Below are 14,732 nucleotides of genomic sequence, written 5' to 3' on the forward strand. Positions count from 1 at the left end.
TTATTAAGGGAAGGTCATGTTTTAGCAACTTGCTCACATTCTATAATAATGTTACCATTGAGCTAGATGGGGGGGGGGGATGATGAATACATTATGATACTTTTGGATTTTGCTAAGGCTTTTGACAGAATAGCATGGAAGACTGTTGCATAAATTAGAGAATACGGGTTTGGTTTATAAAGTATTAGTGTGGATGGCGGACTGACATATCAAAAAGTGGTATATGGGACATGTTAGTCTGCAAAATGTAGGGTAACCAGTTTACCACAGGGATTAGTCCTTGGTCCACTGTTCTTCAATCTGTACATTAATGACATTGAGAAGGTTTTGACAGGCAACATACAGCTATTTGCTTGCAAAGATAGGTAGGTAGGATAATCAGGAATGCAACTGATATGTAGTACTTGCAGAATAGGCTGGAATTGTGGGTATATGAAACTGGCTATCAGTTCAATTTTAATAAATATAAGGTCATGCATTTTGGTGTGATTAGCTATCCAATGTCATATTATATTGGTAGGATTATGCTGTAAAACTTGATGTAGCTTAGAAATACCAAAAGCACTTTACGTCGATTTTTACTAAGATCAAGTCTCATGAGAACTGTTACAAAAATAACCTTGTTTGTCTATATGTTTGATGCTAAATATTGTAAATAACCCTATGGGAATTGATTGTATTTACTGATTTAACTAAAGTTTCTAGAATGTCAGAAACAAAGGCAATGCTTTGCCATCGGAAGTTTTGTATAATAGCTATGTATAAGAGCACAAGAAAGTTGTTTACGATTAAGTGTGCGAGAAAGTTGTTTGCGAAGCTCTGTGCATGAATACCTTCAAAGTTAGTATCAAAGAGATCTGCTTGTTTCAGAGAAGTTTCCTCTGCTTGACAAGATAAAAAAAAAGAGTACATGGAGGAGAAGAAAGAGTCCAGGTCCAGTTGCCAAGAGAGAAGAGGCGAGGTTCAGTTGCTGACAGAGGGGAGGCAGATCCAGTTGACGAGACAGCAGAGACGAGGTCCAGTTACCGAAGCAGGAGAGGTGAAGCGCTGTTACCGAAGAGAGAAGGAGAAAAAAATGGGAGAACAGCCGATGTAAATAAGCCAAGTGCTGGTCGAATGTCCTAGTGCTGTGGGAAATCAACAGAAGTCAAAACCCGCAGAGTGATCTTCAAGTCTGTATGCTGAAACTTCTTGCCTGAACTTTTGAATATCAGGAAGATTGCAGTCTAAGACCTCATAGATCTCAGTATATCTGAGAGATACATTCATTACTAGTATGTGCTAAAATGCAAGAAAACATAAAGAAAAAACACTGCAAATATAATACCTGATGGTACAAATTAAGTGAATGTTGAATCCAACATTATTTCATAGCCTAATATAGAAACTACAAGAGTTTCGTGCTGAATATATAGAAACTAAAAGTTTTGGCGGATGCAAGTATAAGTAGTGCCTTATGGGCAACTCGTAGTAAAGGTGGAGCAAGCTCCAGACCTCTTTCCTTAGTATTTTCCATAAATGTAAAGCACATCTTGCAGAGATCAGCAACCTTTTTAATATGAAGAGTGCAATATAAAATTTGAAAATTATGGAGGGCTAATGACACAGGCATTTTTTCTCTCATTTCAGGCTTAGAAATTCTATGATTAGTTGTTTTTAAGAAAAATGAGATTTCAAATTTTAACATTATTTTATTTACCTCACTTTTACAACATATTTTTGTCACATGAATGAATATAAAATACCATAAAAAATTAATACAAAAAGAATATTCATGTTAACAATTAGCATGTATCTGTCAGATCAGATCAGATGCGAGCGCCTTGCTTTATCAATCATAATGGCAAATGTATTTGTTTATTATGCAATAATAGTGTGGCTATTTCTAAAAAAAAGTAATATAGAAAGACATTTCAAAACCATTCATGCCAATTGTAGTTTTAAGTTTAATTATTTAAATCAGGAGGAGTCGGCAACACAGTCCCACTAGCATCATGGCCTCGCAGTATTGCGCCCTTCATATTAAAAAGGTTGCCAACCACTGCTTTACAGTACAACTGCAAACTCATTGAACCTGCTTCTCCTGTTCTTCATTTATTCCATCTTCCTCTATCCTCTGGAACAGCCTTCCTTGATGGGTTTCCCAACAATTTCAACCTGTAGCTCTTTAAAAAGAATGTTAATCTGTTTCTTTCTGCTACAACCCTGCTTCAATCTTTTTTGTCCTTCACTTAATATTTTGTGAAATGTCATGAATAGTCAACTGCTCCAGCCATCGACTGCTGCCATTTATTCACCCCTACTAGATCTTATGTTCTCACACTCTATCGTCTAACAAATTTATTTGCTTTTCGACTCACCAGTTAGACTATGTATTGAGTGCAAAATTATAAGATTTTTAACTAAAGACAAAGCAGACACCATTAGCACTCCCTGCTTATTCTGATCCTTACCTTTAACTATTTGTGCCTCAGTCCCTACTCTATGCAGGTTCGAAACCCTCAGGATAGTTCACTGACAGAATCAGTCCAATGTATTGCTCACAAACCACTTAATTAAATCAAAAAAAGGAACATTTACAGTCTGATCCACATTAACATATATATACACAACTGCATCACAAGTTTTTTGCCAATTTCAATTCCTCTTGACTCAGGCCTAGTTCCAGGTTTTCTCCCTCAAAGCCAAATCACAGTCTAGAATATCTTGCCAGTCATATATGCACACACAAACCAAAAGCAATGCATACCTTGAGCAATCTTAATCAATATTAATCTACATTATCTAGTACAGCACTCTTCCTTCTCTTACAGCAACCACCTATACACAATTGAGGCCAAGACACACCTAGAGCGAGCCCATTTCGATACCACTCACACAATCCCACTCAACCTATACACGGACACACCTGATGCACTTTGTTGCCCAGAAACATCACGCATAAGTACTTGTAATTCTTGTTCAGTACTGCCTTTTTACATGAATCTTTTGTTCACACTTTCATGTCTTTTTGTCTTTCTTTCCTTCTGCTTGTTCTTGATTTCCCACCAAATTTCTTTGTCCATGAGATTTTACATTTCTCAACCCTCATCTACACTGCACCGATGTGCTATAGGTTCTTGTACCTTTTCGTGTGTGGGATAAATATATTAAAATAAAGTAGATGGATTTATACATCTGGTAAGTCTAATAATTGAAAATATGAACTAGAAATAGAAAGAAGAATTCAAACAGTAGAATGATCTTTTTTTTCTAACATGAAAGAAATACTTACCAAAAGAAAAGTTAATATAAATAGAAGAATGTGACTATGACTTACTGTACTCTTCCATATTAATTTACAATTCAGAAACATGGACTGTTGGAAAAGAAACAGAAAAAAAAGTGTGATAGCTTTGGAAATGTTATTAAAAAGGATGATGCAAATCAGCATGATAGAAAAGGTTGCAAACAAACAGGTACTTGCAATAGCAAATCAAAGGAGCTAAGACATTATTATATGAAGAACATAAGTAAACTGGATAACCCAGATCTTTAGAGATCAGTGGCGGCCCGTGAAGCTTTAAGTGGGGGTGCTGCCTATACAAAATAATTTTAAAAAAAATTTTTTTTTTTTCCTAATTAATAACCAATTTATTAATAAATAGGTTACTGATTAGGAAAAAAAAGAATTTTTTAAAATTATTTTCTATAGGCAGCATCCCCACTTAAAGCTTCACGGGCCGCCACTGTTAGAGATGCACAAGATAAAGACATTGAAAACCATAACTACAAACCTTTGGAGTGGAGACTGCATCTTAATGAATGAATATACATACATATATCTTCTGTCAGCACATATTTAGTGAAGATCCTTATTTCCTGAAGTAGAGCATGAAAGTATTTACTGTCACATTAGAAGTTAGTTACAACATTTGACAGAACAGAAAAAGAAATCCATTTGTCTTTCAAAAATTTATATTGTTCCAAATGTTGGAAATGTAATTTTCTTTATGTAAAGTTCACAACTTCTATATATATATATATATATATTTTTTTTTTTTTCCTTAAAATAATTCCATTCTGGATTTCCTCTTACCTCATGGAAACTACCTTACTTTCAAATACTTTGACAATATAGTGGCTCTCACTGAAATATGAATGCTTGATATATTTCACATTGTTTACTTTGAATATTGAAGATCTATATGATAAAATCTTCTGCCACAGAATTCAACTTGTCTCTTGTTTCTTTTTCCTCTCTCTGTTTCTCAGCAACAGATTGTGCAATCGTTCTGCATGCTTCTCTAAGGATTACATTATCGAAGTAAATAGGTGGGCTACTTTAAAAATACTTTATCTCACATAATAAACAGTAATTTCAAAGCCAATTTACAAAATTTATACATAATATCTACCATACTATAAAAAGCAAACATAGGTAATTATGAGATTTTTACAGCATCCACTGCACTTAGGATTTGTTTTCTTCAACTTAAGAAAGAAGAGTGGGAGAACCTTTCCATAAAAAATGCCTGCTTAAGTTCGGTAACCTGTCCATTCGAAAAATAAACACCAATTCTCATAAACTTCATGATGGCAGAAAGCCAAACAAAGGAAAATGACTCAACATGAAAAGAATAAGTGAATTAGACCACAGAAATGTGACATACATATTGGAATCTGGAATGTTGGGGGACTTTGCTAATAAATAAACAGACTTACAAATATATCATCATCATCTGATGATATTTTTTTTTATTTTTATTTTTTATTTTTTTTTTTTGAATAGATAGATTATAATCCTTGAGAAATATATAAATGTAATCCAAGTCAGCCAATAATGCCAGATACAGAAAAATATGTAAGATAACTAAGAATATATATAAGTAATATGAATATAGAAGATAAATAAATAAAGATGATTAAATGTTCTGGAGGCTATTAAAAAGGTTCAGAATGGAGGAAAGGGTACTGTAAAAGGAATTAGATAATAAAGGCAAGATAACAACTGAAGATAAAGATATTCTGGATGTCTGAAGTAATTCTTTAGATCGGAAATGAATTTCATTACCTAATGTGAGACCACTGTCCTTGTTATTGGATGCCTAAAGTTGCCTGGAAAAGTTCCATGTTTGGTCCCTAGAGCAGGGTGTCCAGATTAGTAAAAATAAAAGAATCTTAGCTTACCCATCCACTGGGTTTGAAGGTACTTTAGGTTTACAATTTTTCATGGGCAAGAGTGTCACATAAATTACTTTGAAAGATTATTAAATGAAATAAACAGTGACAGAACTGTACTAGGAAATATTCAAGAGGAAGATGGTTAGCACTCCTTGAAGTGGAAAAGACCATCAATAGCAGGAAATATGAGAAGGCATCTGAAATAAAATATTCAAGATATACCCAAGTATCGAGGTATAGAAGTTTTACAGTGCTTTCACTGCTTAATTCAGAAGGTCCAATTCTGGATAATTGGAGTATATCTCTCATAGTACCTGTCTATAAAAGGTAAAGAAAATACCTTTTATAGACGAGAATTACAGAGGAATTTAACTATTGAATGTTCCAGGATGATTTATGTATATTGGTGATCACTAATTGAGTCTTTAAGTAGTGAGGTGAGAGCAATGGAACAATAGTTAGATGGCTGATTTTTGTTCCACTTTTTAGATAAAGGTCTGCTTCCATACTGTTGGATGAATGCCAGCTTAATATGATAGTTTATATAGGCATTAGATGATGGTATTTCTGGGACACAAGTTTTGGATGCAACTGGAGGAATAATACCATCTGAACTAGGAACCTTATTAGTATTGAGATTAATCAGGGTTTTCCTGATGTCCTTTTGACAAAATTTCAGAGGAGGCATGCAGTGGAGAGTTTGTGATAGTGCGTGAGGGGATTGCCTTGGTCATCCAAACAGGAATTGGAGGAAAAAACTGATGCTGAGATCTGCCTTTTCCTTGGATTAGGTTACCATGGTACCATGTTGTGTTGCAAGAGAGATGTAACTGGTGAAGGACAGAAGTTACACCCAGCAGCCTTGCGAGGGACAAGAAGGCTCTTGTCCCTTGTCAAGAACTCTGAACCACCAGTTCATCAGGAGCCAAGTTTATTGCATTTCATTTTTATGAAGTTTGCTTTGGAATTGTTGATAACTTTTTTACACTTGTTTCTGGTTGCTGTGTAAGCTGAATGAGAAACTGGAGTATTTATTTTAAGGCAGTGGGTCCCAAACTGTGTGCCGCAGCACCCTAGGGTGTCACGAAATATTCCAATATTTTCACTGAAATCTTATTGAGCTGTCTTGTGACAATACATTGAAGACAAAATTTGACAGCATGGAACTAACTGACTTTTGGATATCAGTAAAAGATGAATATCCACTGCTAAGTGGTACAGCTCAATGAATCTTAATTCCATTTGCAGCATTATATTTGTGCAAAGCTGGGTTTTTGGTGGTCTCTGTGATAAAAAGCAAGCATCATGGGAAAATCAACATGGAACAGGAAATGAGGGTGGCTGTGTCCAGTCTGATTCCAAGATTTGAGATGTAGAGTGAACAACAGGCTCACCCGTCCCACTATTTACGATTTTTTATTCAATGATTTGATTGTTTTCAAAATATGTACTTATTTAATACTTTTTACATAAATTGTTTGTGAATTTGATATACGTGTTTCATTTATTTTTTTTAACTTAACCAACCTAACCGCACCAACTGTACACTGCAACTGTTAGGTAGACCTATGTTCTGACTTTGATCACCATGGAAATATACTGATACACTAAGGGCACTATGAATCGAAAAAGTTTTGGAACCACTGTTTTAAGCCACTGAACATATGCTGCATTTTTATCATGTACTGTACTGCAGAAGCGCCTTTTTTTGAGAACAAGTGCTTGGAGGTTATGAGTTTGCAGTGGAGTGGGAAATGAAGGCTTTCATTTCAGTGAGGACTATTTCAGTTATTAGTTCAGTGCAGATGTTGAGATCAGGAGAGCAAAAGCTGTAATCTGACCAATGAAAAGAGGCATAAAAATTCTAGAGATCATCCTTGTGGTTACAGTTGTAGGGCAACGACTTGAAATATGATTTCAAGACTTGAAAAAAAGACTTGCATATGATTGTGGTTAGAGTTGCCAAGGGAAAAGCAGACATCTACAGTGTATTTAGAGGACAATCTAGTTAAGAAATATCCATTGTTGGAAGAATGATGAGAATTATCTGGTTGGTAGGTTAGCTATTTGTGATAAGTCATGAGGGATGGTAAATGGTTCAGTTTCCCTTCCGGCTTGAACTGTGAATTCAGAGTAGGGGAACCAGTTTGTGTTATGGATGTTAAAGTTCACTAGGAAGATGATCTCACAGTTTGGGTAATTAGTTTGTGTGAAATCGATTTCTAATCATAAGCAGTCAAAAAAGGGCAACGTGGTTGTCAGAGGAGCAATAAAGGAAGCAAGAATTACAAGTTTAATAGCCTTTGCAAGAAATATCAGATTTTACAAAAGCACATGTTCTTCTCCTTTTTATGCAGAATACATCATGCTGGGACAGTTGAACTGGGCTGTGGTCGTGGAGGATGCCAATTAGGGTTCTGCTAGGAAAAGCAGAACAGGTTTGATGTCTGTAAGTTGTGGTGTGTATTACTAGTGTTTGTATTGATGCCTCAAATGTTAATGAAATGGATGCAGAAATGTTTTTTATTTTGAAAAGTTTTTTTTTGTAGTTAGGGTGCCATATTCTGATTATTTCTTCCATTTTTTTTTTTTTTGTTGTTGTTGTTTACTTTTCATATTTTTTATAGGAGCTTTTTATATCTGCAGTTAAAATGCTACTCTTTGTTTCCTGAATCAATAACATGAAAGACAATCATACAAATACCAAGCGAATGGTAACTCAATACACACAGGGAGTGCCCAGACTGCTAGTGTAGTCCCCCTACATGCCATTCACTTGGTATCCTTCCTGGCATAACCTGGCAGAGTAAGCAGCAGCAGGATTATTTGCCAGCTGATTGGGAAGTCTCTAACAGATGCTTTACCATCGGGTTTGATCCCATGCACTACCTGGCAGCCATTTTGCAGAAAATTGGTTTACTGCTATACTCTCAAATGGAGCAGAAATTGGCCCTGTAGCTGGATAATGATAATGGTGCATTGAGCATGCCCAGTAATGCTGTCAGCTACACTGCATGTGTGGCAAGAAAGGGGGGGAGGACAGAAGCCCTATTTTGGGGATAAAACATGCAGAAGTCGCTTCAAATTAACAAGCATGTCTCATGCCGCTGACAGAACTATGCAAGATTTTCAAACTCACACATGAAAGGTTACCCAGAAAATCGAGAAAGAAGGAATCTATTTCCTGAGCAGCCGAAGGTCATATTCTATGGGGAAGACCAAATGAGGAAGGCTGTTTCAAAGGACAGGTAGATGGAATTAAACTTTGTCCTCCTGCCTACCCAACAGTAGGCAGGAGGACAAAGTTGAGATAGTTCAGGGGAAGTGAAATGTTTAGAATAATTTTACGTAAGCTTGATGTTAATAAAACTGCTGGAGTGGATGGAATATCACCACATATATTAAGGCAATGTGCAGAGGTGCTGGTCAAGCCTTCAACTAAGTTGCACAAAAGGCTGGCACCAGGAAGTCCCACAAGAGTGGAAAGAGGGGAAAAATAAGGACACTACATAAAGGAGAAACCATGTCAGTGGTGTTCATTTTTAGGTTAGTGTATATATCAGGTATAGTAGTTAGTGGTGTTAGAGATAGAATACAAATCTGGATTGATGAGAATGGAAGTCTTTTTAAGAGAGCAGCACAGGTTTGTTAAATATACATCTTGCTTCAGTAATTTGGTTACATTTTATAATAGGATGACAGGTGTATTAAACAGTGGGGATGCTTAATGTTGGTTTTTCTGTATTTTTCTAAAGCATTTGGTAAATACCATATGACAAACTACAGTTGAAGTTGAGTAGGATAGGAATGGAAGATCTGTAGCTTGATTACAGGGATGGTTGTTGAATAGGAGCCAGCATGTTACATTGTCCCAACAAAGAAAACTGACAAGTTGGATACCTCAGAATTCTATTCTCTGACCATTATTGCTTAATTTATATATTACTGATGAAGTTCATGGTTTGAGGAAAAATATTCAGTTGTTTGCATATGATGTCAAATTAGGAAGAGAAATGTTGGTTAATGATGTGATGTTACGTGAGGATTTGAACAGGTTGGTGCTTTGGACTGAAGAACAGAAAATGTTATATCAACGATGCTAAGAATAAAGTCATGTAATTTGGCCAAAGAAGGTGGAACAAGGTTTAGTTTATTATATTGGAGGAACTTTGCTCCAGGAGGTAGAGGAGACAAGGCATCTGGAGATCTTGGCAGATAGGTGAGGGCAGGGGACCCCTTGTATATATTGTAAAGATTACCCAGAAAATTGCTGCTATATTGTGAAAGATCTTGAAAAGTAGGGATAAGAAAATGATAGATATAACACACTAATTAAGCTTCATTTGGCTTTTTCTACACAGATCTGATCAACTGAATATCTGGATGATAAAACATTAGAGAGATAGAGAGAGGGGGGAGGGGTCACAGAGGTGAGTGATTAAGAGTGTCTCAAGCTGCTAGAATATTGAGTATAAGCCTGATCAAGGGAATGTGGTTTGCAGATGTGGTATATAGAAGGAGAAGAGGTGGTATGATTGGAACCGTGTCAGGACAAAATTACACGCGATAAAATTACACGAGGATGAAATTACACAGGGAAGAAATATACATATAATTTTTACTTTAGAGTTTTTAAATTTTTATGATGAATTTTATATTTATTTTCAGATAAGAGTTCCGTTAATTTTGTAATACTTTATAAGACCTACCTGTTGACTTTAATTCGATTAAAATATTATTGGTATTTTGTTGTCAAATTAAACACACAAACTTTCTTAATATTGCAAAAATTACTTTTATTTTAAAAAAATAATAAAAAACAAACACTAAGTCATATAAGTTATACAACGTAAAAATTCCAATCGTCTGTCAGAGTGGTAATTTTGTACAATATTTGAAATACGTTGTTTTAACGAAAAGTACCTACGACGTCCTGGGTTTCGTTGACCAGTTAAATGCTGCAAATAGTTTGTATGTTGTAAAGATAATTCTTTAACAATGTTATCCAAAAATTTCCAAACAGTTGGATGGGAACACTGAGAGAGACTGAAGTCCATAGTGCCATCCTTTGATACAATTTGTAGTTCTAGCTATACAGTTGGCTGCAGAGTGTCTGTGGTTCCAAGTAGAAATATTGAATAGAGGTTGTCTATAAGTGCCATTCCTGAGCTGTCGACCTCGAATATATGTACATTCGAAGTAAAGGAGAACTTGCTCGATTTGTTCATTATATTCATCTAAATTAGAGAACAGATCAGCAACTTCTAAAAATGTTTCTAACACTTCTTCTTCTTCTGGCAAACGTGCAAGTGATTGTAACATTTTAATGTGTGCTGCAAATGACTGATTGGATTCATATAGAGATTTTAGTCCACATTCATTTACTTTGATTCATTTACGTATAATAGATTGTGATAAGTGGAAAAAGCAGCCACTAATTTCGATGTTTTCAAACATGGCACGGAAAGCATTCATTGCTGCTGTTTCAAAATCGGTCAAAATTTTTCGTGGTCGAGCTTGAGGAGTTTTCTCCAATAACATGTTCTGCATCTTCACGTATATTTCTTCCTTTTTCCCTGGTAGAAGAGCCAGTAGACAAGGAAAAGCGATGCCTGAATCATATTGGACATGGATACTGTATAACTGTTAATATATTTCTGGAACCACTTTAAATGTACCATCTGCTAGCCAAAAATTGTTAACTACAAGTTGATCTAGAAGAGTCTTGTGACCAATTAGTATTATACATTCTGGATCTTCTGCCCCGGAATCATGAATAATCCATTTAGAGTATTTCTCTGGTATTTCAAAGTTTTTGTTATCTGGATTTGATGAAACGTTTCCGATTGTTTTAGCTTTGGATCTATTTAATCGCCTCATCATGGAGCTCTTCTTCGGTAGGTACATTTTTAATCCGTCTGATACAGTCACTAAATTGTTAGCTATAATTGCACGAGCCGTTGTGCCTGGATTCGACATTTTTCTTTTCATTTGATTTGCAAGTTGATGAGCTTCAGATTCAAAAGTCCTATTAACATGACAGTGTTCTGAAGACTCATGGATAATCTTGTTGTCTCTGGTATGGAGCAGCGATCGACAATGTAAAGTTCTAAATTTTGCACAACGCCAATGAATAGTTCCGATAGCAGTTTCACGGTGACGAACAAACTCGAATCCTTTGTAAATTATAATTTGACCACCTTTATTACTAACGCCGTACTCAAAATTAGCCTTGGGTAAATTAAAAATTAATTTTAAAAAATTAATCATGAAATTTATTAACTCGCACGTTATACACTAGTTGTATTACGAGTCACTAAACTAGAACTGAAGAATGTAAGACAAAAATTTACTTATATAACTTCATCCAAACAATTCTTAGAAATTCTTGAGCAGTTCATGGTGATTAATAATTGTCGATTAGTGATTTACCCCTTGCTGGTTATAAATTTTGTACAATTTTTGGTAAATTTTATTTTATGTGTAATTTCTTACTTGTGTATTTTTCCTTTTAATTTTTTTCTTAGTGTAATTTTCGTAATTTCGAAATTACTTGTGTAAATATTTTCCTATTTTTCCTTTTAATTTTTTTCGTAATTTCAAAATTACGAAATAAAATTACATTTAATTTCCTCTATGTGTGATTTTTTTCTTTTTTGAAATTACGAAATAATTTTTTGTTTAATTTCTTATATGTGTAATTTTATCGTGTGTAATTTTGTCCCGTGTAATTTTATCATATAACCGATTGGAACATATAAGTTGGCAAGAGGAGCCTATCAGATATAGAATTATCACACGGGGTGCTGCTGTCGTATAAGTAAGGAAGTGAAGTAGGAAATTTTTTGCATAAATTCCATATCATATGAGGGTGAATGAATCGAATGCATTTCAGGGTGGTTAAATGGCTTCAGTCCTGAATGTTTTCAAGGGGTACAATATGTATTGTATTGTTCTTTAAGTGTTTGGCCTGCCAGTGACTCTTAAGAGTTAGTATTACTTTCCAGTCCTGAAAAATATTACTAATTCTCAAAAACATATTCCACCTGAATACTGTCTGTTGGATTAACCATGCTATTAAGGGGACATGAAAAAAAAAAAAAAAACTACACATATTCCATCTTCTTCATTTTACCATCCTGTATTTGTACTTCACGTGTTGATCACCTAATTTTTGATTGCAAGTTACTGGAATCATCCCAGATGCCTCTGACACAACACTCACTCACTTTAGGGAACAAGTTACTAATATGTATCAAAATAAAGGCTCATCAAAAATTATTATTCATAAGTCTTCATTTTTGCCAATGGGATTGATTTTGAATTAATATATTAGTATGATTAATAAAGTCAAGATTATGTATATAATTGTAAAATATAAACAAAAATGTTACATTTCTGTAAACACCTGTAATATATACATAGTATGCAATTAAGAATAGAAATAAAATTACGTCTTACTGAAACCACACACACACATACACAAATCAACTAAAGAGAATAATGATGAGGAAAACACTTCAGAGATGATACATCTGGAATTGAAAACTAAGATCTTAGAAAAATATTGATTCGATCTGAAAAATTTAGTCTTAAAAAATAATTGTCCAAATGGATTTAATAACATCCAAGACTGGTTATTTCCCAATTTGTTATGTACAGATTATTGAAATATTAAATTTTACCAGGTAATCAGATAAGTTTACCTGTGAATTCTTAATTTTATCTTTTGCATTGTTAAATTATTCTAGTTTCATTTCCTTTTCAGGCATGGATGGGCAGCAGCAATAAGTGCAATAAAGTCTCCTCATATAAAATATATATGTCCTACTGCGTGAGTAGATTTTTTAAAAAAATTATTTTTATTTTTTATGGATTGTTTTGCATTTAGTGGATAAGTGAAATACAGTATTAACTTTCATTAGTTAAAATATATTACCATATATTCACTACCTAAATACATAAACATTTTTCATGTGCATTCAAATAATATCATTAAAATAAGATAATTTTGCTATCAAAACCCTCACTGTTCTTTCTTCTTTCTCTAAATATATACAGATTGAAACAGAACTGTGTTACTGAAGTTCAGTAATACTTTTATTCATGTTGAGGTACTGCTGTTGCCTTATGAAATTATTGCTGCATTTGTTAGATCAGGAAATGTCTTAATTTTTAAATTTATTACATTTCTTTGGAATAATTACTTTCCTAAAGCAAGAAGTAAACATTAGTCTTATTTAGATTTGGCTGACAGAAAGTCTAACAGGATTCTATAAATAATCTTGTGATAAGGACTGTGATGTAAAATGGTTATATGATGCAACTTAGTTTGGTAGTGTAAATTTCTTGTTGTATTATTTAAATCTTTGACTTTTTTGCTTTTGCCATTGGCACAGAGATGAGTTTTCTACATTTAGCCATTTTAAAGCTTGGCTTGGTCCTATTAATGATTACTTTAAGTGTTGCTGGCATTAGCATAGGCAGTGAATATAGCTGGAATTTCTCTCAAGCCACTTAGTATGCCTTTTTCTTGTACTACACTGATAGTTTTTTTGAGAACCATTACTTGGATATTTGGTTGGAATTCTGAACAGAGTAGAAAATTAAGGCCCTCATTCCACTATGAATTATTTTTGTAACACAGTCATAAGTATCCGCGCGGTTAGCCTAGTGGCTGTGCGCTTCACAACCATATGCCTGGGGAAGGAGTGTCCTAGGTTCGATTCCCGTCGACGACGTGAGGAGCTGAAGAATCTTCCTCAGCCATAGCCAAGTTAGCCATTCTTGGGCGTTGACAGCAGGGTTTTTACCTCAGTTTATTCTGGGGTTTTTCATCCCGCAAAGCAGGCAAACTGGCCTTGAGAACTCAACACTACAGGTCATAGGATACACCGGGGCATAAGGCTGACCACCTTATCCTGTAAACGGAGTGAGGTCCGATGATCAATGGACCCTCGACACCGCAAGGTAAAAGAGGGTATAAGGAAGATGATGATGATGATGATGATAAGTATCCAAATCTGGAGAATGGAAACAGTAGTTAGTCTGACCATTTAAAGGAGTAAGAGTTATGGACATCTTATTTAATGTTGTTGCAGCACCAAAGGATATTTGTGGTTATAAATGCTAAGTGGAGGGCATTCTACTACAGCTTAAACTTGTATGAGATTATGATCTCAGTTACCAAGAGGATAGGTCATCTCAGCAGTGTGTCTGGAAATAGAACTGGCTAAAGAAATATCCAGAGTGCTAGATGAGTGGAAAGGACTGGCAAGTATTCTGGTTAGTAGATGAACAGTTTGCTTTGGATCATTGCTTATCACAAATACTTCAACTTTTCTTCCCACTTAGTGACTGGAATTAGCAGAAGGGAAAGCCACTTTAGTTGGGAACATTTAAATAACTAAGCAAGCTGTTGTGGATTAGTTAATTGAGTTAATTAGTTAGATTGCAGGAAATCTTAAAGGATAAAAAAGTCCAAGTGGCCAAAATTATTTTTAGAATGAGAGGTACAATAATAATAATAATTTTATTATTATTGTACAGGCACCTTCAGTGAGTCCAAA

General features: G+C 34.7%; 1 protein-coding gene across 1 annotated transcript in view; it reads left to right on the forward strand.

Moving 5' to 3' along the window:
* Positions 1-14,732, forward strand: part of Apt1 (Acyl-protein thioesterase 1) — a 139,067-nt gene that overhangs the window by 49,001 nt on the left and 75,334 nt on the right. The window contains exon 3 of the mRNA XM_090391927.1: positions 12,932-12,997. Coding sequence (XP_090248053.1) covers positions 12,932-12,997 — 66 coding nt within the window. The remainder of the gene's footprint in view (positions 1-12,931; positions 12,998-14,732) is intronic.

The sequence above is a fragment of the Typopeltis vanoorti genome, chromosome 4 (genome assembly GCF_054136105.1).
Source record: "Typopeltis vanoorti isolate ZY-2024b chromosome 4, IOZ_Tvanoo_1.0, whole genome shotgun sequence".
NCBI classification, from domain to species: Eukaryota; Metazoa; Arthropoda; class Arachnida; order Uropygi; family Thelyphonidae; genus Typopeltis; species Typopeltis vanoorti.